Source organism: Carcharodon carcharias, chromosome 21 (genome assembly GCF_017639515.1).
Source record: "Carcharodon carcharias isolate sCarCar2 chromosome 21, sCarCar2.pri, whole genome shotgun sequence".
Taxonomy (NCBI): Eukaryota; Metazoa; Chordata; class Chondrichthyes; order Lamniformes; family Lamnidae; genus Carcharodon; species Carcharodon carcharias.
The window spans coordinates 57,192,364-57,214,343 of record NC_054487.1 but is presented as its reverse complement, the minus strand read 5'-3'; the positions used below and the strand labels follow the sequence as shown (position 1 = coordinate 57,214,343).

Sequence of the window (21,980 nt, the reverse complement as noted above, 5' to 3'; positions counted from 1 at the left end):
ATGGGAGCCACCAAGCCCAATTTTCACCCTCTTTGTCCGTCGTGGGTCAGTCTTAAAAGAGAAACAGTATAAAATAACCATTATCCATGTTAAGCATGCATCTGTTTCTCAATGTTTATTTTATTAAATCCATACTCTCTCAATCCTTATAGAGAATATTAGCTTGAGGGGAAATTCTAGCCAGTTTTTGATTTATGTGACATATATCTTATAGTATAACAGGAAAAACAGTGGTAACCAAGCTTGAATATTATGCTATACGTTGGTGTGGTGCTTTTAGTTCATTGATGGCATTGGCACCCTGTTTGTACTGTTGACTTCATGGTAAATTGTAAAAGAGATACACAATGGTATATGGAAGGGAGTAGAATAACTAAAGAGAAAAAAGAAAATAAAAGTTACAAATAAAATATTGGAAACACAGGCCGCAGTTGCCCAGCCTTCATGCCGGCGGGATCTTCTAGTCCCGCCGATGTGAATGGAGTTTTCAGTAGCTCGCCGGCCCCATCATCGGGGAACTTGCTGCAGAGGAAGATTCCGGTCACACAATCAGAAAAGAGAAATCGCACATTAGCAGCTCGGTTGAACAAGAAAGGGGATTCTACCCAAATCTATCCACACAGATTTTAGATGTTGACTGACTTGCTGTGTACTTCCAGAATCATCCATTCTTATCAGGCAACATAAATTATTTTCACAGTTGCAAAATGCATTTTAATCATCAAGTTGTTTTGCTGCAATTCACAACAATTTGACACTTCATTGTTCAGTTAGTAGGATCTGTTATTGAACAAAATCTCACCACAAAATAAAGCAGAATTCCATAAAACAAAAATCTCCAGAAAAAGCATCGGCGAAGTGCATTGACAAGTTTGGGATTTTTCTTTGATGTTGCTAACTCTCTATCCCATTCTCTGCAAACAAATGAAAACAAGTTGATTAATTCAAACGTACAAGTCTTTTAAGGAACAACAGGGATCTCTGAAATATTTTATTCTGCTTAAGCATAGCCAGGGAGATTTGGCAAAGGTAACTAATTAGATAGCAAAAAAAAAGCAGGAGGAGACTTTGAAGATCTAACCTTAGCAAACATCATAATTGAATGAAAGTTCAAATTCCAATTGGGCCACATTTTTGGCAGATTAAAAACACCCAACCATATATCACACTGTAGGGGTTTAATTATTTAAAAGGTCATGTTCAATGCTTATTTAGAATGTTACTGAGAGTCTGAAGGGCAGTGGCACAAATTACAAGCAAATAAAAGCTTTTGGAATTTTTCCAGTCTCTTGGAAGGAGAAATCAGAGCAAACAAGCCCAAAGCTTAGACTATTTAGAAATAGTGCACTTACTCACTACAGGAACATTGACCTCTTGAAAGGACAGGTCCTTTTAATATCATTGTTTAATATCAAGAGAACTGATTAAGCATTATGTGTTCTTGTCAAAAGCCTTTCGATATCAATGACCTAGGATGATTTAACTTGAAACTAGCAACATATAAATAAAACAAGTTCTTTATAACATTAATTTGCTCCTGGTTGATGGGCAACAATTTTGTTATAACACAATGGAGGCATCCTTGCAAGAAACAGTCTCCCCATTTAAGTGGTCATTCCTATTAAACAAACTGTGGAACTTGGTAAGTACTTGATTTCCATTTAAACAATTGTTCCTGTAAGTGAGAGCATTCCTGTTAACAGAGCTACCTATTTAATAAAATTAAAGTTTAATAATGGTTAGATTTAAACAGGAATTCATTGCAATCACAACAACAAACAGCTTTTTGCTAAGCGGAGAGTAAGGTTATTAGAGCAAGATCTGGGGCCCAGTCTGTCAGAGCCACTTTAACTTATTGTCTCAATGATTTACCTCCCTTGCTCTTTCTCATAAATTCAGTAGGTTGGTGGGGTCACCTGATAACCATTAAACACTGTAATACCTCCCCTAGCTTTGATTTGACAAGCTTTGTATTCAACTCCCCTTTCCCCTAGCAACGTACCCACTAACTCTAGTGTTTCCATGCCTAAATAATGCTGTTCCATGCTTTTCATAGCTGTGCAATGTGAAGTTTATCCCGATTCTTCATTGTCGTTTTATGGTTATTTCAGTACAAGATCTTGAATAAAAGCTGTTAAATGCTGTTTGCACCATGCTTAGAATTAAATATAAATAATTTCAAACACAAATACACAACAATATACAAACATGTAAATTGCATCTGAGTAATTGTTATTTCCTAGCCAATGCTGTATAATGTAGGTGAGAAATATACAATGATCTGTGAATCTTATTTACGTTCCAGTGCTATTAACCAATAAATCAGCAATTTCTGCCAGTGTGATATCAAAGAAATGAAACCTGATATTCAAGTGTCAACTTTGCTAACCATTGTATTAATATTCTCCATTTTACTCTCCCAGTTATCCAAGTAATTATTTTAATTAATTTTAATATATTCCTTATCGCCAATGGACCTCAAAGGAAAAGATTGACTGTTATATGGTAAATTGTTCAGCATCTATGAAAGAAATAGAAGAGGCTATACTATTCTTTGAATTTTAATTAGTTTCAACTGACTGACACTATTCAACATTAAGTGGATAATCATTGTCTTACATTTCTTAGTAGTTCCATTTATGTTGACTTATTGGCAAAAAATATGTTCTCAAAGTTCTCATAATATCCCTAGCTGCTGTTATCTATTTTAGCTTTACATAACAAGCACAGATTCCTGCAAACTGAACATTGACGCATCATTTTAACATTAGTAATTCTTTGTTTTTTTTAAAAAATTGCTACCAAATCTCTTTTCAATATTTGTGTGATTAAATGCTCAGTGATGTTGGTTTACAATTTATAATAAAACTTCATTCAAGGCATCCAATTTTTTTTTATTCATTCATGGGATGTAGGTGTTGCTGGCTAGGTCAGCATTTATTGCCCATCCCTAATTGCCCTTGTTCAGACAGCATTTAAGAGGAAACCACATTTTGTCTGGAGTCACATGTAGGCCAGCCCATGTAAGGACAGCATTATTGGCAATGAGGTTTCATGGTCATCATTAGACTGTTAATTCCAGATTTTTTTTAACTGAATTCAAATTCCACCATCTGCTGCAGCAGGATTCAAACCCAGGTCCCCAGAGCATTACCTTAGGTCTCTGTTTACTAGTCCAGCAACAGCACCACTACACCATTGCCTCATTAAGACTGCCTCTGTTCTGTTGAAGGGTCATGAGGACTTGAAACGTCAACTCTTTTCTTCTCTGCCGATGCTGCCAGACCTGCTGAGTTTTTCCAGGTAATTCTGTTTTTGTTTCAGAAGCCTGTCTTATTACCTGATGTCATTCATTATTTGGATTATTATGCACCTTAACCATGGATTAGCCAATTGCCAAAGTCCAGTAATACATCTTTTAGTAACTACTAAAAACTAGTCAAGCTATCCAAAAGTAGTGAGAAGCCCACCAAATTTCACAGTTCAATCCTTTCTTCTGAGCTTCTAGTTGTACATCAAGGTATTTGACCCCGAATACAAAGTAGCAAATATAATAATGCTATTCAGATCGAAGGAAGGAGTTACAACTTTAGCAAAAATAAATGCAGGGGAACTAAAAAGATGGTTATTATGGACGAGATTTTAACTAATTCAAAACCCATCCATTTTCAGAGTTAAAATCAGGCCGTATAAGTCACTGCCTTGGGAAGGGCAAGAAGAGGCACAAATCGGCATGCAAACAGACTTAAAAGAAATATCTATTATGTTTCAAAATAATTGCAACATTCTAATGGCTTTCTGCATGTAAATGGAAATTGAGCATAACTTTACGTCACCTAATGTTACATGCCTGCCAATCAACTGAACACAACCCTTTCTGCCTAAGCAAACAGTAGTATTAAAACTCTCCACTTGGTGGCTCAGCAGTGCTATTACAGGCTAATACCAAACATCTAAACTAAATGCCGGTAAATGAAAAGCAAGTATATAACTCTCCAGCCCATAGCAGGGAAAGTCAGGCTAGAAGATAAAAACATGGAATGAATGAAGCATGAACATGGAATGCAAGGGCACAATATTATCTGAAGTTGTCAAGACAGCGTGCACACAGCACAATGGAAAGTGAGAACTAGAGGCACAGATAATGTGTTAACAGCTGGCATTCACACCAACACCCACCCTGCCACCCACTGAGCAGCTTTTCAACAGCTGGCACTCTCTCCCCTCGCTCACTGAGAACCTGATAATGCCCTCTCCCTTCTATTGGTGAGATTTTTTAACAACTTCTCCCATTGTGGAAAGTCTTTCAATATCTGGAACTCTCCCCTGTATAATGAACAATGAATTCCCCAATTCCACACTCACTTCTCTCCCTCTCTCTCTTTCCTCTTCCTCTATCTCTCCTCATAACCACCTTCAAAATAATACCTGTGAGTGAAGAGCAAAATATGATTCTACTTCTATAGGTGGCGGCGATCTAAAATACAGAAAGTTGAATGCATTCTTGCTTTTCATTGAACAAATTAGCTTGCTGTTTAAACAGCCTTGCTTGTTCACTTAATTTTCTCACTGGGCCCTATTGTTAGAATAGAAAACAACTGAGTGCTAGAACTAATGCTTGTATTGTTCTTGGATAAAAGCAAAATACTGCGGATGCTGGAAATCTAGAACAAAAACAAAAATACCTGGAAAAACTCAGCAGGTCTAACAGCATCTCTGGAGATGGACACAGTTGATGTTTCGAGTCTGGATGACCCTTCATCAGAACTAAGACATATTTTTGTTTTTGTTCTTGTATTGTTCTTGAAAGTTGAGGTGGTAAGACATCAATGATGCTACAAGGTGGTGGAAAATTTAATTTTTGGTTCCCTGGGTACTGAAAGGATATTTTCATTCCAAAGCTATTTTTCCTGCTCATGGTCATGTTTTCCCTGACTTTTCCAATATGAACAAGTAAACAAATGTTCAGCAGATGCATTAATCTTAGGCAAATATTATATATGTCTGCAAAAAAATACACAATGGACCTTGTTGATCAGATATACTGGCTTTGCAAATACTTTTAAACTGCTTGTAAAAACAATGCTGTTGTTTTAATATATGTCAATAAACTAGTTTAAGTAAAGCATTTTGGGAGCCCCTAAGGTCATGAATGGTGCAATATGAATGCAAGTCTTTTTTTATTGCTGCTTCTTAGAACCTATACCTTTGACCAAGCAGTCACTTGACCTGATACTATGTGGTTCAGGGTCATATTTTATTTCATAATGCTCTTGTGAGGTGCCTTGGGCGGCTTTATTATGTTAAAAGTACTATATAAATATAAATTGTTGTTGCTGTTCACTGAAGATAACTCAAGGGGAAAAGCTAAAGCTAAGCTAGTTTCATCAAGAAGTTAGTGGGCTGAATCTTCAGCTCAGCGAGCGGGGGTGGGGCCCATTCACCGAGGCGTAAAATGACAGGTGGTGATGTTGGGTGTGCATCCCAACATCACGGCGCATCATTCAGACTTTCAGTTTGGCAGGCGCGCACCCAAGTCGGCTGTGCGCCCAGCGAACTGTCAAAGGCCTATTAAGGCCATTTAACTCTCAATTAAAATAATTAACAGAGCTGCCCGTCCAACCTTAAGATTGGTATGCAGGCGAAGAGCCCAGGTGGCCTTCGCATTTTTCATGGAACCTTATCCACAGGCGGGACCTGTCTGCACCCGCTCCCCCCCAACCCACCCGACAGGCAGAAAATTCTGCCCAGTGTATTGTTTCAGCCTTATTGCTCTCAATCAACACTTGCTTTTAATGTACTTAAGAGTCACAGGGATTCCAGTTTCTTTTCTCTCTTCAAATTGTCCGGTCTATAGTATATGTCCAAACTGAACTACAGAGCACACAACCTTAGTTCTCTCATAGAACAACAACTGAAATCCTTTAAGTAGAAATTAAATAGATTGCGTAAGCACTCTTCCAACTGCAACTTTGGTAATGCTTATCAGGAGTTAATTCTGTTCTATCAGTTCTAAGTAGAAACATTTGGTCTATCCAGGAAACTTGCTAATGCAATCCTTCATTGGTAGTGTCAGGACAATTCCTTATAAACAACAGATGAATCCATTATGCCTGACCCCAGTGAATCACTTACCATGATTATATGATTAAAATGACATATATATTTTAATAAATTTTATGCAAATTGTGACATTGCAATTTCTAACCAACTTTCCCTTTCCCTATCTGTCTGAAGAAAATGATAGGGTTGTTGTTACCTGGAAAGAGGTAATTAAGCTGATAAGACACGTTTAATAAGTGCAATAATGAAACAATATCTTATTTGTAGGGAAAGATAAATAACTTTCCCTGTTAATTGTAATAATGCTTACAAATAAGAAACTGTGAAAATGAGATTGGCTAGCATAGAGGGTTGGCAAGCACCCTTTCATTTCTGAGGCACAAGGTTGAATCCAACTCTGGATAGATGGGATGAGAGCCCACTTTGGCTACCAGCTGACCCAGCTGTGATTAAGCACCTTGGGACATTTTACTATGTTGGCGGTCTATATGAATACAAGTTATTACTGTCGTTGTTCTAATTGTCCAAAGTGAAATGAATTGGGTTGTCACAATTGAGCTACCTGTGGCCAGGAATTTTCAGTACCAGCTATCCATCAATGAAACAGAATTGTCTAAGAAAAATGGCCAGGTCAGCTGATGAAAAAAACGAAAAAACTTCACATTGGCATAGTAATCCACATTCTCTCCGATAACACTATTCAGATGAATTGTTGGACTAGAGCAGTGGGAGCTATTTAACTTGAATGCGATACTGCGCGGTGACACTGCGTAAGTGGAAAGGGTTTCAATCCCCAGCACAGATGGCCATGTCTTAACGAGCAAAAAAAATCCGTGTAAAAAGCAGCACATGGGCTATCAAGATGCAGAAGAATTTTAAAAGGTCACTTCAAGGTGTTGGCAGGATCTGTTAAACACCAAGCAAACACTAAAAACTTTACACATAATTCACATTACACTCCCAATAGGGAGCACATGTAAGTAATCTGGATGTTTGTTAGGAATGATTCTGTAACTATTGAAATTGAAGGTGAAAACATTGCATGCAGCACACGCACTAATGTCCAATGTATGCTCCTGACAGGAGAGGCCCCCAGCCAGGTATACAAAGTCAGTACATTAACATTATGGCCTGAAATTTTCAGGCAAAGTGCGGGGGTGGGCCTGACACGACGGCGCGTAAAGTGACACGTGATGATGTTGGGTGTGCGTCCTGATGTCAGCGCACTGTCTCATTTGGTGAACGCGTGCTAGAGTCGGCTGCGTGCCCTCCAATAACTGTTAGGCCTATTAGGACCATTAATTAATTAATTAATGTAACTGTGTACGCTGCCCATCCAACCTTAATGTTGGCGAGTCGGCGAAAAGGGCAAGCAGCCTTCACGTTTTTTAGGAAACCTCAACCACGAGCAGGATGAGGTTTCCTAAAGCTCTTACCAATTGAATAAAAACATTTCCTGAAATATAAAAACATGTCCCATTTCACATGACACAGTCACATGGGGGGACATGTTTAATTACATTTTCAAACCATTTATTTATTTAGTTCGAAAGCGCTTCAATCTCCCTGAGACAGCTCCGTGCCTCAGGGAGATTGAAGCACTCTTTCACGTGCGTGCGCGAACTGCGTGCTGGACCCAACTCTCCCTCCTGCCCCCGTCTATACAGGTAGCACTGAGTGCTACAGCTCACGTCTTACACTGGGTGGGCCTTAATTGGCCTGCGTGCGTAAAATGGTGGCGCGGAGCCAATCATGGGCCGTGCTCAGCTCCGTGGCCGCCCCCGCCTGTCCCCGTCAAGCCCACCGGCCGACTGAAAAATTCAAGCCTATTTCTCAGATAAAAGTAAAATCCTGCAGATGCTAGAAACCTGAAATAAAAACAGAAAAAGCTGAAAAAACTCAGCAGGTCTGGCAGCATCAATGGAGAGAGAAATAGATTTAACATTTCAAATCTGTATGACAGATCTGAAGAAGAGTCATATGTTAACTCTGTTTCTCTCTCCACAGATGCTGCCAGACATGCTGAGTTTTTCCAGCATTTTCTGTTTTTATTTAACATGATATTCCAGTTGTGCCTATAATGTATTCATTTGGATCATTGATCAGAATTAGAAGCCAATTTGCATGCAGCTTTCCAAAATGATTAATATGTTTGTGTTTTGGGCCTTGTGAATGGTCTCAAATCTCCTTCAAGTCTGCTCACAAAGTGTTTCTCAATTTCATTCAATGCTTTATACATTTGGCTTATCCCTAACTGTGGGAAAAAAAATAATAAAACATGAGAAATAATTACTTATGAAAGAATAGTTTGTCCTTCTCCTTGGAGTGATACCAACATTATTTATTTATTTTAGCAATATTAATTCAGTATTTTATACTTCCATGACTGTATGACATAGTTGCGATTGTTAATCCTTCCACCACCATGACCTGGATGCTTAACTTTGTGGAAAATGATTATAGAACAGAGATGAGTTTCATGGGCATTGGCCTGAATTTTTCTCTAGCAGGATTCATTGCCAGAGGATGGTGGAACAAGACTTCCACTTGTCGCTTGGCCTTGTCATGACCCAAACCTAATTTTCTGGATCAAAACTGCAGTACTGACTCCCTGTTAAATCAGCACTGTCATAGAGAGCTTTCCAATGGTAGAGAAGAAGATGGAGTGAGTATCTCAGGCATCCTTGATTTCATGAAAATGAATACAAGTATAGATCTTAGACTGAGCTGAGGCCTAAATATGGTAGGTTTGAGGTATGAGGAGAGGGAGAAATGCTTATTACTGGATCTTTATGTGCCAGAAAAGTTTCAGCTGGCCTCTGCTGCTTCCCCAAGGTCTATTGTTTCCCCTCTTCTAGAAATCCCTAGAATTGTTGGTAGTAGCATTGCAAGGTTGTGGAAATCAGTTACGTTTCTGGGCCCCACCTCCTTCTGTTCTTTACACAGGATGGCCAAGGAGTGGTTGGCCTCTTTTCCTGCTGCAGCACAGGGAGGTAAATCTGTGAAGGCAGTAATGAGCCTCTCCAGTTGATTTCCCTTGATATTTTGCCACCAAGCTGCCTAATTTTGTGTGGTGTAGCAAAGGTAAATCCAATCTATTCTCTTTCGACATCTTGGGAAGACCTTATCCCAATGGTAACTTCATTGATTCATTTAACTAATATGAAACTTTTACAGACTTTATAATTGAATGGTCATCACCACCCATTCATATTTAGTATAAATTATTAAGCACTATATTAAAAAAAACTTTATTAGTGTAATTCTATCACGTACCTTTCTAACATCTCAGAAAGCTCGTCTGCAGAGTCAGATGAAGGAATCTGGTAGATGTCTGACAGTTCCAGCTTCTGTCTGTAGCCTTTTGTCAAAATGGGTCTTGGCCATCTAAAGAATGCAATATTAACAAAAAAAATTATTTGAATATAAAACCATGGTCATTGCCATGGTGTGCTGGGACACAATTTAAAAGTCTTCCATTTTTAAAGAGGTAAATGTTCCATTTTTTATGGTCATGGTGGACAGGATCTCACAAGCTGGGAGAGCACAATTTCACTGTATGGATCCCCAGAGTGCCAGGAATACATAAGTGGAATTTATACACCATGTTACAAACCTCAGCCACAGCTCTCTATCGGTTTCCCAGACTTAGGCCAAGTAGCTCTACTTGGATAGGGCTAATCATGAAAAAAGTCATCCCAAGGCCCTTGTTATATGTCTCCTAGCTTATATGTCTCCTAGCACTAACTACTGAGCAGCATCAGTGGAGGGTTGAATACAAATTCAACTGGTCCTCAAAGGGAGTAGTGGAGACTGCTGACCAAAGGCTCATAATCTTGATAAGTTAGTACATTGTGAAGTTAGGAGGAGGTGTAGTGTTCCTCCACACTCCACAAAACACCCCAACCCAGCATCATCTCCACTCTCATAGGACCTACCTGAGAGCTGCTGCCGGCTTTGCAGCCAGCCCTTATTGTTGTTGTTGATAGCAGCAAGCTGCACAGACTGGTGCACAGGGAGGTACATCTGAGAAGGCAGTAATGAGCATCTCCAGTTGATTTCCCTTGATATTTTGCCACTAAGCTGCCTAATTTTGTGTGGTGTAGCAAAGGAAAATCCAATCTATTCTCTTTTGAAATCTTGGGAAGACCTTAACCACTCTGCTGACTTGCCATCTGTTTCATGTGCAAGTCCAATTTCTTCCCAATATTTGCAAATATAATGTGGCACCACATTAATGGTAAATAACATCAGAAGAAAGAAGATTATTAGCATTTTTCAATTATATTTTGCTCTCCATGTCCTCAGGACATCCCAAAGTGCTTCACAGCCAACTAATTGCTTTTGAAATGCAGTCACTGTTTTTACATTTGGTGGCAACCAATTTGCAACAGCAAGATCACAGAAATAGAAAATAAAATGAATGACCAAAGAAACTATTTCCAGTGATGTTAATTGAATTTTGGACAGAATACTAAGAGAACCATTTACTCTTCTTCAAACAATTCAATTGAAGATTTGGAAGATTGGACTTTAGTTTAATGCCTTGTAATAATTCAGCACTATCTCAGTATAACCCTCACGTATTAGCCTCGATAATGTGCACCTACGCAGGAGACTGGAATCCACCCTTTATGACTGAGAGGCAAGAGTGTTACCGAATGAATCAAACTGACATAAGAATACAGATACAATATTGGCCAAGAGTGTCTGCTTTTGCAATTGGTGATCAGGCACAAACTGCACTCAAAATTGCATTAGTTTTTCAAAGTGATCTTTTCGCTCACATTGCCACTCAAACTTATTTGCATATCTTGGAAAGCAAATAAAGGGCAGAATCTTCTGGTCGGCTCCGCACACTGGTGCATAAAATGATGCGCGGTGAAGTTGGGCTTGCACCCCAATGTCACCACTCGTCATTCTGACCTTCCATTTGGCGGCGCACACTAGATCCAGCTGTGCGCCCGGCAAACTGTCAAAGGCCTGTTAAAGCCATTAATGACCTAATTAAAGTACTTGTCACGCTGCCAGTCCAACCTTAAGGTTGGCAGGCAGGCGAAGAACCAGGCGGCCTTTGCATTTTTCATGAAACTGCATCTACTGGCGGGCTGAGATTTCATGAAGTGTTTATAACTTAAATAAAAATTTTTATTAAAATTCATAGACATGTCCCAGCTCATGTGACACTGTCACATGAGGAGACATGTCTGAATCATTTTTAAAGTTCTTTTATTCAACTTTTCAGGATGAAATTAATCTCCCTGAGGCAGCTCTGTGCCTCAGGAAGATTTCTGCACTCTTTCGCGGGTGTGTGTGAAAGAGCGCAGGCCCCGACTCTCCCTCCTCCCCTGCCCACACAGGTAGCGCTGAGCGCTTCTGGGTGTCTGTCACGTTGGGCGGGCCTTAACTGGCCCACCCACGTAAAATGGCGGCGCACAGCCAATCGCGGGCGGCGATCAGCTCCGCGCCCGCTCCCGCTCCCGGCTGGCTGGCCCTACGGGGAGCAAATTCTCCCTAAAATCTTTCAATGTAATTGGGCAGCATTTTAGTATGTATTTTTGTAAAAATTTGCCTTAAAATATTCCTTGACATATTTAAAAGTGGTAACTTAGTGCAGATTCAACAGAAAATGAATTTATCATAAAAAGTGAACATTTTTAATGCGTCTAGGCTGCCACCTGTAAATGTCCTGATTTTTAAGTGACAGTAAATAACGTCAAAAGCTGTGCAGAGCCAGCTCCTAGGAACATTGGGCCGTGCTGCAGTAGCTCCATTCTTGGTAAGTTAAAGAAACATTAAAAGGGTGCCCTTGCACCTAAATAAATCACCTTAATTTTAAGAACCTCTTCAAAGGTTTGAGAATGGTGGTTAACAGAAACTCATCATAGTGATTAATTCCATCCGAAGGAGTGGCCAATTTTATTGCAGGGCCGGTTTCCAGTAACACTTTTTAAACTAGCACAGAAGCGTAATGGAAACACAATTTACACTGGGCATAATTTCCATTTGAATTTCCTCGATCATTTGCGCAGGTTTGACTGACATTGGGGTGCATTGCACTGGAAATACCAGCGCAACCTAATGAAAACGCCCTTATCTATTAACGTATTAAAATCTTGCAACTGCATGCAATTCCTGTCAATTTTCTATTGCAAAATCTTATATGTCCACATAAAACAGTTTCAGTCCTAATACGTAAACAGGCAGCAATATTTTTATAAAATATTTTTATAAAATAAAATCTGAAAGTGCTGGAAAAACTTAGCAGGTCTGGCAGCATCTGTGGAGAGGAGAATGGTCAACCTTTCGAGCCTAGTGTGACTCGTCTTTGGAACTCCGGCAATACTTTCAAATCAGTAATATAATATCTAATCTATTGACATATTACAAATCTTGCACCTGCATCCATTTCCTTCAGATTTCTGCTCCACAGTTATGATACAAATTGTTTACTTAAAACTTGACAGGCTGTAATTAACACACTGGCCCTAGCGAAGGTGCTGCAACTCCACCCATGACAGGAAAGTGTAATCACAGTGTGGCAAGTTTGCATGGGCAGTTTGAATTATAAATGTGGGCACAGGAAATTATAATGGAAAATACTCAAATAAAGACAGAATATATTACTTCAAAATGAGGACTGAATTACATCCGCATTAGCCCCTATCCTCTGATCCATTTTCAGCTGAAGACTACGCTTGATCTTGACTCCCTGTGTACAGCAGCACTGGAGGGCAACTAGAATTAAGTTGCATTATGTTCTCTGAATGTTTTTTGTTCTCCTATGTATAGTATTTCCCATATTTTCCAATGTCTATGCTGTACATTTACTAAATGCCATTTAAGATGCCCGACTACATTTGAGTAAAAATATTTTTAATAAAGGGTTACACTTTAAATGTTAACTTGTCCTTTCTCTTTACAAATACTGACTGACTCATGTACAATTACAATGGTTTGATAGCTCTCACATGTACACTACTGATAATGCAGAATGCAGAACTGCTCCAATCTGGATCCACAATTTCCGAGAACTTAATTCATTTGGATCACTAATGAACGAAAGACAAAGGCAGAGGACAGTTCTCAGAGGCATTTGTTTTAGCCACATTTCCATGTATTATGCATTAAGATAGGATATGAGTTGTGCAAGGGGAAGCTTTTAGATTCATTAAAGTAAAAACTAAATTTGTATTAATTGTAGAGATCTTGAAAGCCTTGTATTTTCAATTGCATATCAGCATAAAACAGTTTCTAATGCACAAAAAATATAAGTTTAACTTGGGAGTTCATTTGATGATTTGACACTCCCAACTGAATGCTCTTAACATTAAAAATTAACCTGTTCATTCTCTTAACCTGAATGTGAAGCAAGGCAACAGCAGAGTATTTCTTTGCTGCTGAGTTAGTGTGAAATCAGAATAACTTAGTTTGCCAGTGGCACATCACACTGTAAAGACCAGTATCTCTACCATAGTGGCATCCTTAAAAATAGGAAACAATTTTATCATTTCCTTATGTGCTTTAAAATCCATTATACTGTCTCCTAAACAGAAAAGATAGAATTGATACCAGTTACTAGGTGAAAGCAATTTATTCTTCTGGAGGGTAAGAATTCTTTTTTTCTAATTATTTCTGTTGGGTTCACTGAAAAATCCTTGAAAAAAACCTTCCTATATATTTAGGGAAGGTTTTGCTGCATTTTCATTGGGTGCCCATTGTAAGGTGAAAGATTTGTGTAGTAAAATTATAGCTGGGGCGGCTATCATCATTTGGCTGCTCTCAAATTCACAACTTTACTTCAGGTACCATGCTCTGCCAGGGCAGTGGCAGCCATGGACTGGTCTACTATTATGTTTGGCAAAGTACTGCAGTGGTTTGCCATTGCCTTTTGCAGTATGGCTGACCAGGAAACTCTCCTGCTCTTTGCCACCTGCCATCAGGTGTATTGAAAGAATTTGCAGGCTGGGAATCAACCTATCTGACCACATTATAGACATATCTTCCTTAGCATCAAATCCTAAAGTGGGACTTGAACCCAAAGCTTCAAGCCCAGAGATAGGGATGCTACCACTGCACCACAAGACCTCCCCTCCAACTTCACAAATTTTCTCAAAAGAAACCCAAAGATTTCCAATTTTTGTCAGGAACGTTTTGAGTACTTTCCACAGTTTACATTGATGTGCCAGCAGATATGGTAATGCATTGACAAACATTTCGGTGTTTTGTACAATCATCCCTTGGGGGACTACTGCTAAATAATTTGTATGCAACAATTACATTGCCTATTTGAGACCAAATTCAACTTTTCACAATTAATGATAATGTACAGAATTCAATTTTTGGGGGTTTTACTATGTAATCAGATGCCTATTCATCTGCTATTGATGCAGTTAGGCTATTTGCTAAGCAGAATTAGTTGAAATACAATTTCTGCAACTTATTTCATTACTTACTTTAGACTGTGCTTTGGTATATGACTGATTATTTTAATCAATCATATAGCAATGCTATGGTAATAATACAACTTTGAAGCTAATCCAATGTTACTTATATTTTAGTGAGGAATGGGTTCCTCAATAAATACTGGTCACTAAACCATGAAATCACAGGACATGTTCACAATGCATTTGTCAACATAAGATTTTTCAACATACCTAACATCCATACTCATAAATCAAGCTGACATTCATTTTGTAAATCACAAAATACTGTACTATATTTGAAATTAAGACAGAAAAAGAGTATTTTTTCAGAGCTGTTTTGCTCCATTCATTAGAAAACTCATTACAAATGCCATGTAGGACATAGATGCTCATAGCTGTGAGTATGATGAGAGATTCCTCACATCCCAGCATTAGTTCCAGTAGTGTTTAAACTCAAACCTTGTTTTGTTCAGAGTTTTAGTTTCTTACTCACTTTGAACAATGCAAGGTGTTATTAATATTTAAAGCAATGTTTTCCCTTTTGAACTTCCCTCCTTTAAGATACTCCTTAAAATCTAGTTCTTTGGGCAAAATTTTTACCCCGGCGGGCGGGTGCGTGCCCAACCTGCTCGAGCGTAAAATGACGCGCGTTGACATCGGGCAAGCATCCTGACGTTAATGCGTGGTCGAGTGATATTTCAGTTGGCGGGCATGCGCCAGAGTCAGCAGTGTGTCTGCTGACAATTAAAAGGCCAATTAAGGCTATTAAAGGATCAATTAAAAAGGATTTTCCGCTGCCCATCCAACCTTATGGTTGGCAGGCAGGCGAAAAGGCCAGGCGGCCTTTGCACTTTTTTGGAAACCTCATCCATGGTCCAACATCAAATAAAAATGAAATTAAATTTTCAGACTTTACTTACAACACATCCCTGCTCATGTGACAGAGTCACATGAGAGGATATGTTTTATAACATTTTTTCTAAGCCTTATTTTTTTTAAGTTCCTCATCTCCCTGAGGCAGATCTGCACCTCAGAGAGATTCTCAAGTGCAGGCTCACACACATGCATGAAGTTCATGCTCGACCCGCTCGCACTCTCACCCCCCTGTCCCTGCACAGGCTGAGCACTGCCGCTTGCGTTTCATGCTGGAGGCTCGCCAGCATGAAATCACCTCCTGGCCTCGAACGTGGGCAGCTGTTGGCTTCCCAACCACCCGGCCTATCCCCACCGAGCCCGCCTGACCAAGGGCTAAATTCTGCCCTTTGACTAAGCTTTTGGTTATCAACCCTAATATCTCCATATGTGGCTCGGTGCCAAGTTTTGTTTGATAATACTCCTGTGAAGTGTCTTTCAGCATTTTCACCAGACTTGTTCCTGGGATGGCAGGACTGTCCTATGAAGAGAGTTTGGGAAAACTGGGCCTGTATTCAGTTTTGAAGAACGAGAGCTGATCTCATTGAAACCTGCAAAATACTTAAAGGAATAGACAGGGTAGATGGAGGTTATATGTTTCCCCTGGCTGGGGAGTCTAGAGCCAGGGTACATAATTTCAAAATAAGGGGGAAGTTACTTAGGACTGAGATGAGGAGATTTTAAAAATTTTTTACTTAGAGGGTTGTGAATCTTTGGAGTTCTCTACCCTACAGGGCTGTGGAAGCTCAGTCATTGAGTATGTTTAAAGCAGAGATTGACAGATTTCTAAATGGCAATAACATAAAGGGATATGGGAAATATGTGGGGAAAAAGGCATTGAAGTGGATGATCAGCCATGATCATATAGAATGGTGGAGCAGGCTCAATGAGCTGAATGGCCAACTACTGCTCCTATGTTCCCATGTAAAGGTGCTATATTTACACACGTTGTTGTTGTAATATTCCTTGGCTAACAGGAGCAGGGATACTGTAACAATTCCTCACACACTGTGTCACTAGAGCTCAGGTAAATCATTGCCTATGCTGTGAAGAAACATTTAACCCCAATGTGCAACTGCTGTGTCACAACTGATAGCAATAAGTTCATCAGCATTTGTAGAATCATGGGTGTCACCCCATAATCCTGTTACTCTTTCATCCAGCACATTCGTACACTAAACTGCTGCTTCATTGTGGATGGCTAAGTACAAGCTGAATTGCAAGAGAGCATTATTATTGTTAAAGTAAAATCTCGGGTCAAATCTAGACCGTTGTGTTTATCAGGCCTGTGCTCTTTTTGTCTTCATTTTAATTGCCATGTGACTTATATGGCTGAGGGTCACCTTAAAAAATATTATTAAGAATATTGCTATGCTAAAAATTAAACAATTTTATGCTGATAAAATTGAGTCAACGCTGAAAAGTAGTGATTCAGCAATACGTTTGTACTCTACAGAACAGAACAACATAACATCCAATGGCTTTTACCTACCAATGAGCAATCACTGAGCTTAATTAGGTTGTTGTGAACCTGTTCCAAAATGTCACTGTACAGAATTAGGAATCACAGTACCCTGTTAGAATGTGAATTTGCACCTGTACATAAAATCAAAGCTCTGGTATTGTTCTGTTAGTTTATTATTGTCATGCACAACCAGTAAACATCAATGCACTGACAGTTAATTCTTTTCACAACAATTTAAAGTGTGTTCTTTCTATATGGAGTTTATGTGCAAGGGGATTGATTATTAATTCAGCCTTTGTATGTTAAAGAGTTTAGTTAAATTATCTAACATAGTGATAAAGGCCCTGATTTTAAAGTGGAGCTGGGGATGGAGTGTGAGATTATAGATAGAGGACAGGGAATGCAAGGAGTCTGAGACATGGAGGCCTGGCTGATTTTTAATAGTAGCTCCAGCCTAACTGCCCAATTCACCACTTGGTCAATGGGCAGGAAGGAAAACTTGACAGCATGAGGCCACAACCCCTGCTCCTCGTGGCCTTCGAGGAAAGCTGCATTTTTTTAAAAAGTTCAGAGTTTCTTGCTGGGCCTCTGCTGGCCCTTGATCGGCTCCCAGAAAACCTGGCCTGATGCCACTTCTGACCCACTCAAGCCATCAATTAATACTGCAGTCAGGTCCCACTGGCATCATCGGAACCTGATCTGCACATTGGAAGATGACCACCATTTCCTTCCTGCAGGTGTCACTCTCACCTGCTCAGAGGAGTGGATTAAGCAGGTCACAGTGGAAAGGCAGAGTAGTTAGATGGATTAAGTGAGTGGATTCATTTTAACTGCCCCCTGTCTGGTTTCTGCCAGACTGGAGGAGTTAAAATCAGGGCCTTATAAACAATTTTACATTCATTGTCAAAACCAAAAATAACCACTTTTCAAAGAATGTAAGTCTATTGTTTCATCATTAAGTATGAACAATTCTACGGGCATGATGTACAAACATTTGGAAAAATAAAAATCAAAGAACTTAACAGCACAGCAACAAACCATTTGGCCCATCAAGTTTGAGCTGGTGTTTTTCCCCACATGAATCAACTAGTTTAATTCCGCTTTCCCGATTGTTCCCCATACTCTTTAACAGGGAGTCACTGTAAAATAAAGAGATTCCTGTAGTGTTGTTGATGGGTAGTTTGCTGCATGTACTGAATATGTGGGAGCCGGTTCACTTGGATGGCTAGTGTGTGGTTCAGAGTAAATCCAACAGCATGGGCTCAATTCCCCTTCTGACTGAAGTAGACCTGGGAGCTGCCTCCCCATGCTTGATGCAGAGTTATATAAATCACTGTCTCATTCTAATAGGGAGAAATGTCTATGGTCCCTCATGGACTATGGTTAATTGTCTACTGTATATGTGACTTGCACTGAGCTAATGCTACTCCTTTCTTTCTCATCAAGTTCTTGTACAATTATTGTCATAGAGTTATACAGCAAAGAAACAGGCCCTTCGGCCCATAGTGTCCATTGGTTATCCATTGGCGTGGGCATGGAGACTGGAGCATTTGGAGTTGTCCCTTGGAGAATTGGATTCTGCTGATGCTGCTTGTTTTGTGCTTTCCAAATGTTTGGGGGGAGACCTGACCACTACTGTGACTGACAGTCAGACTCATGTGATTGTCTAGACGACTACTGGGAAACATGGTCACATTAAGAGATTTGACGACCCGAAGAACGACTGCTCTTTGTTCGTCTATCTCTATTATCCTCTCCTTTTCTGGTCTCGAACAAACATAAATTTAATAATAATGCATTTAATGTCCCCGCTTTTAAAACTCCAAGACCTGTCGTTCTTTGGTCTGTTTGTATCTGCGCATGTACTTATCCAGCGCACCGCTCGGAATTTAAGTGACAACATGCAACTTTCCGCACATGGCAATATCAAATATCATATTCACCATTGCCCAGAACGTGTTTCAGTAAATTCCGTCATTGGGATAACATTAAATTCAAGATACGTTGTGGCATAGCTTTATGTTTGCATTCTCTCCGTATTCCAAATCGCTTGAATAATCTGATAGATCAGGGCTCCCTTATTCTCATTCCTTCTGTATTTTACTCAATTCTCTTCCAGTTTCTTTGTTTTTTTTAAATTTTTTGTTGTCGTCTTCTCATTTCTCTGTTACAGTTCCCATTTCTTTCTCTCGCTCTCTGTTGATATCTCATTTCTGTCTCGCTGCTCTGGCTCCTTCCTCTGTTAAACGAGGAATATCTGTCAAAAATACGCTCTTTTCCTCAACTGCCAAGTGTTCTAATTGTCGAAACCAGAGTTGCAGGAACTGGGAATGAGGTTGTAGGTAGAAGATGCTGAGCGAGAGAAAATGGGAGCGTGGGCAATGGCCACAGCTAGCATTAAAGAGTGGGGATGAACAGAGGCATGGACACCGCGGAGTACGCTTCTAAGTTGCTGCACACATGCAACCATGTTACATAGGAGCGGGAGTAGGCCATTCGGCCCACCGAGCCTGCTCGTTCATTAAAACAAAGCAAGCCTGATCATCTACCTCAACGCCATTTTCCCCACCATCCCATATCCCTTGATGTCATTAGTATCCAGTAATTTAGCAAACTGTCTTGAATATACTCTGACTGAGCTTCCACATCCCTCTGGGGTAGAGAATTCCAAAGATTCACCACCCTCTAAGTGAAGAAATTCCTCCTCATCTCTGTCTTAAATGGCCTACCTTTTATTCTGAAACTGTGTCCCTTGGTTCTAGACCACCCCCCACCTCCCCCCCCCGCCCCTAGCCAGATGAAACATCTACTTAGGATGCCAGCCCCGAAATAAGCTTGACCATGGAGTTCAGGGATGTACTTTACAAAGGGTTGAGGATATTGTTTTTGCTAAGGAGATGAGACGGGGACAAGGCTGGGAGGTAGGATGAAGAAGTTTGTAATTTTCTGTAAATTATGACTGGGATACTGGAGTTGTTTTCCCTTAGAGCCGGGAAGGTTAAGGTAAGATTTAATAGAACAGTCCAAAATTATGGAGTTTTGATAGAATGGGTATGAGGACATTGTTTCCACTAATAGGATGGTAACCAGAGGACGTGGATTTAACAACATTGGGAAAGGGGCTAGAAGGGAATAGAGGAGAATTTGTTTTACACATCGAGTTATTATGAACTGGAATTCACCACTGCAAAGGTTGGTGAAAGCAGTTTCGAAAGGTATTTGGGCATTGTACTTGGAAAAGAAAAATGCCCGAGCCATTGGGAAAACACGAGCTAATTGGATAGCTGGTCCAAACAGCTGACACAGGTAGGCCTTTGTGCTGTGTCATTCTGTTATTAAATATTTTATGTTAATTGTGTGATAACGGTTATATTTTAGGGAAAGTTAGTTTCTTCATTGACTATGATTTATCGTTTTTTCTGACTGAGACCATCCGAAATGACAAAACTGAAATGGAGGATCCTGCTCCCAGCTTTGAGAATCTGAGATAAGGACAATGGGCTGCAGGGTTTCATTGACTGAAATTCTAGAATGTGATTGGTTGAAGGGATTCTGCAATGTGATTGGTGGGACTCCAGGTTCTCACAGTCAGAGTTCAGGAAAGGATTTCAAGTTGACGGCGTTATATACATTAATACAGCAACTATATACAATAATATAAACAGCTTTTAAAACCCAATGATGGACAAATGAGTCACCCCAAAGTAAATAGTTTTCATTTAGATTTCTAACTTTTAATCGATAGAAATTGTTTAGTTTCTCCATTCAGTCCAGGACTGATCTTGCATTCACCTTGTACACAACTAACCCGTCACTTACATAAAAAGAGATTTTACATCTCGGTAAATGTCTACTCCTGAAAACATAAAGGAGCACATGATTCCAGGACACGACCGCACTCTCCGAAAGAGACGCGACCAATTTATCACAAGTGAAATAATTGCAAATCAGACCCGAGCGCCAAACTGCATAACGTTCTCACTCAGCTTTAAGAGCTGTACATTCAGTAACTTAACGGCATGATATTATACTTGCTTTTCAGTACAGCAATAAACGTCTAAATGAACTCGTGATTTTTGGCCTCTGTGCCGTCAAGGTCTATGAAAAAAGGTTGTAGCGAGGTTTCGCAAGGCTTTTGAAAAGGAAAGAGCAGACTGTTTAAGCGTTTTAGAGTGAGAACCCTGGGCAGCGCAGCTAAAGCTATCGTCTCCACAGTGAGTGGGGACTGATTTGCAAACAGTAGGCTAAGAAAGGTCAGTGCAACTGGTAGGAGCCGTTGCCAGTTAGTGAACTGTGACAAATGTTCTTCTAAAGTTTCAAGTTCCTTTATCTGTGGACCTTGATATCCCTCAATTCAGCAACACCCGCGTTAACTATACATCGACATGACATTACAGCTCGGGCAGCGGAAGAAACAATGTCCAAATCAGAGGGAAATGTACCGGCATTTTAATAAATGTGAACTCTGCATAATTGCTGTAAAAGTGCCACCTTAGAAAGGTTAGTTTTTGCTGTGAGGAACAAGAGGAGTGAGATAGAGAGAGGTGGCTCGGAATGCGGAAGAACGGCCTTACCTGAAGAAGAGTTTCGAGAAGGCATTGGCTTTTTCAATGGGCGATCTCTGCATTGTTGTCCAGTGAAGAGTTTCGAGTACCTGAGCACAGTCTGCTCGCACCCCACCTTATTAACACTGCCTGATGATGTCACTGCTCAGCGCAGAGAGAGAGAGAGAACGAAAGAGAGAGAGAGAAAACTTGAAAGTTGACAGCAGTGTGCCTTCCCCAAATGACAAAACTCTGCTGGAACTTAAATTGTTCAAATTGGTGTCTATTTCTCTGTAATCATTGACGACAGCAAGACAATTGGGAAATGTGACTTATTAATGGTTAACACACTGAATATATTGCCATATTAATGTTTATATTCTAATCATCATGAATAACAGTTCCTTAATCAAAAGTTGGGTTGTATTTCCCCATTGAGTCAGCTCAGGAAGTTACTCATTCCACCCCCACCCTCCCCCCTTCCACCCCCACCCAAAAAACCTCTCTGTCTTGCTGAAAGACGGAAGTTACACTGAGAGAATCACTTCACCTGCTCCCTTGTATGCTCGT

At 39.9% G+C, this 21,980-nt stretch overlaps 1 protein-coding gene across 1 annotated transcript in view; it reads right to left on the bottom strand.

Moving 5' to 3' along the window:
- The window catches only part of cftr (CF transmembrane conductance regulator), a 145,700-nt gene extending 124,184 nt beyond the window's left edge, over window positions 1-21,516 (bottom strand). The window contains exons 1-3 of the mRNA XM_041215962.1: window positions 21,441-21,516; window positions 9,340-9,450; window positions 803-914 (exon numbers count right to left, since the gene is read on the bottom strand). Of these exons, the coding sequence (XP_041071896.1) occupies window positions 803-914; window positions 9,340-9,450; window positions 21,441-21,493 (276 nt within the window). The 5' untranslated portion in view covers window positions 21,494-21,516. The remainder of the gene's footprint in view (window positions 1-802; window positions 915-9,339; window positions 9,451-21,440) is intronic.
- Window positions 21,517-21,980: the final 464 nt, after the last annotated feature.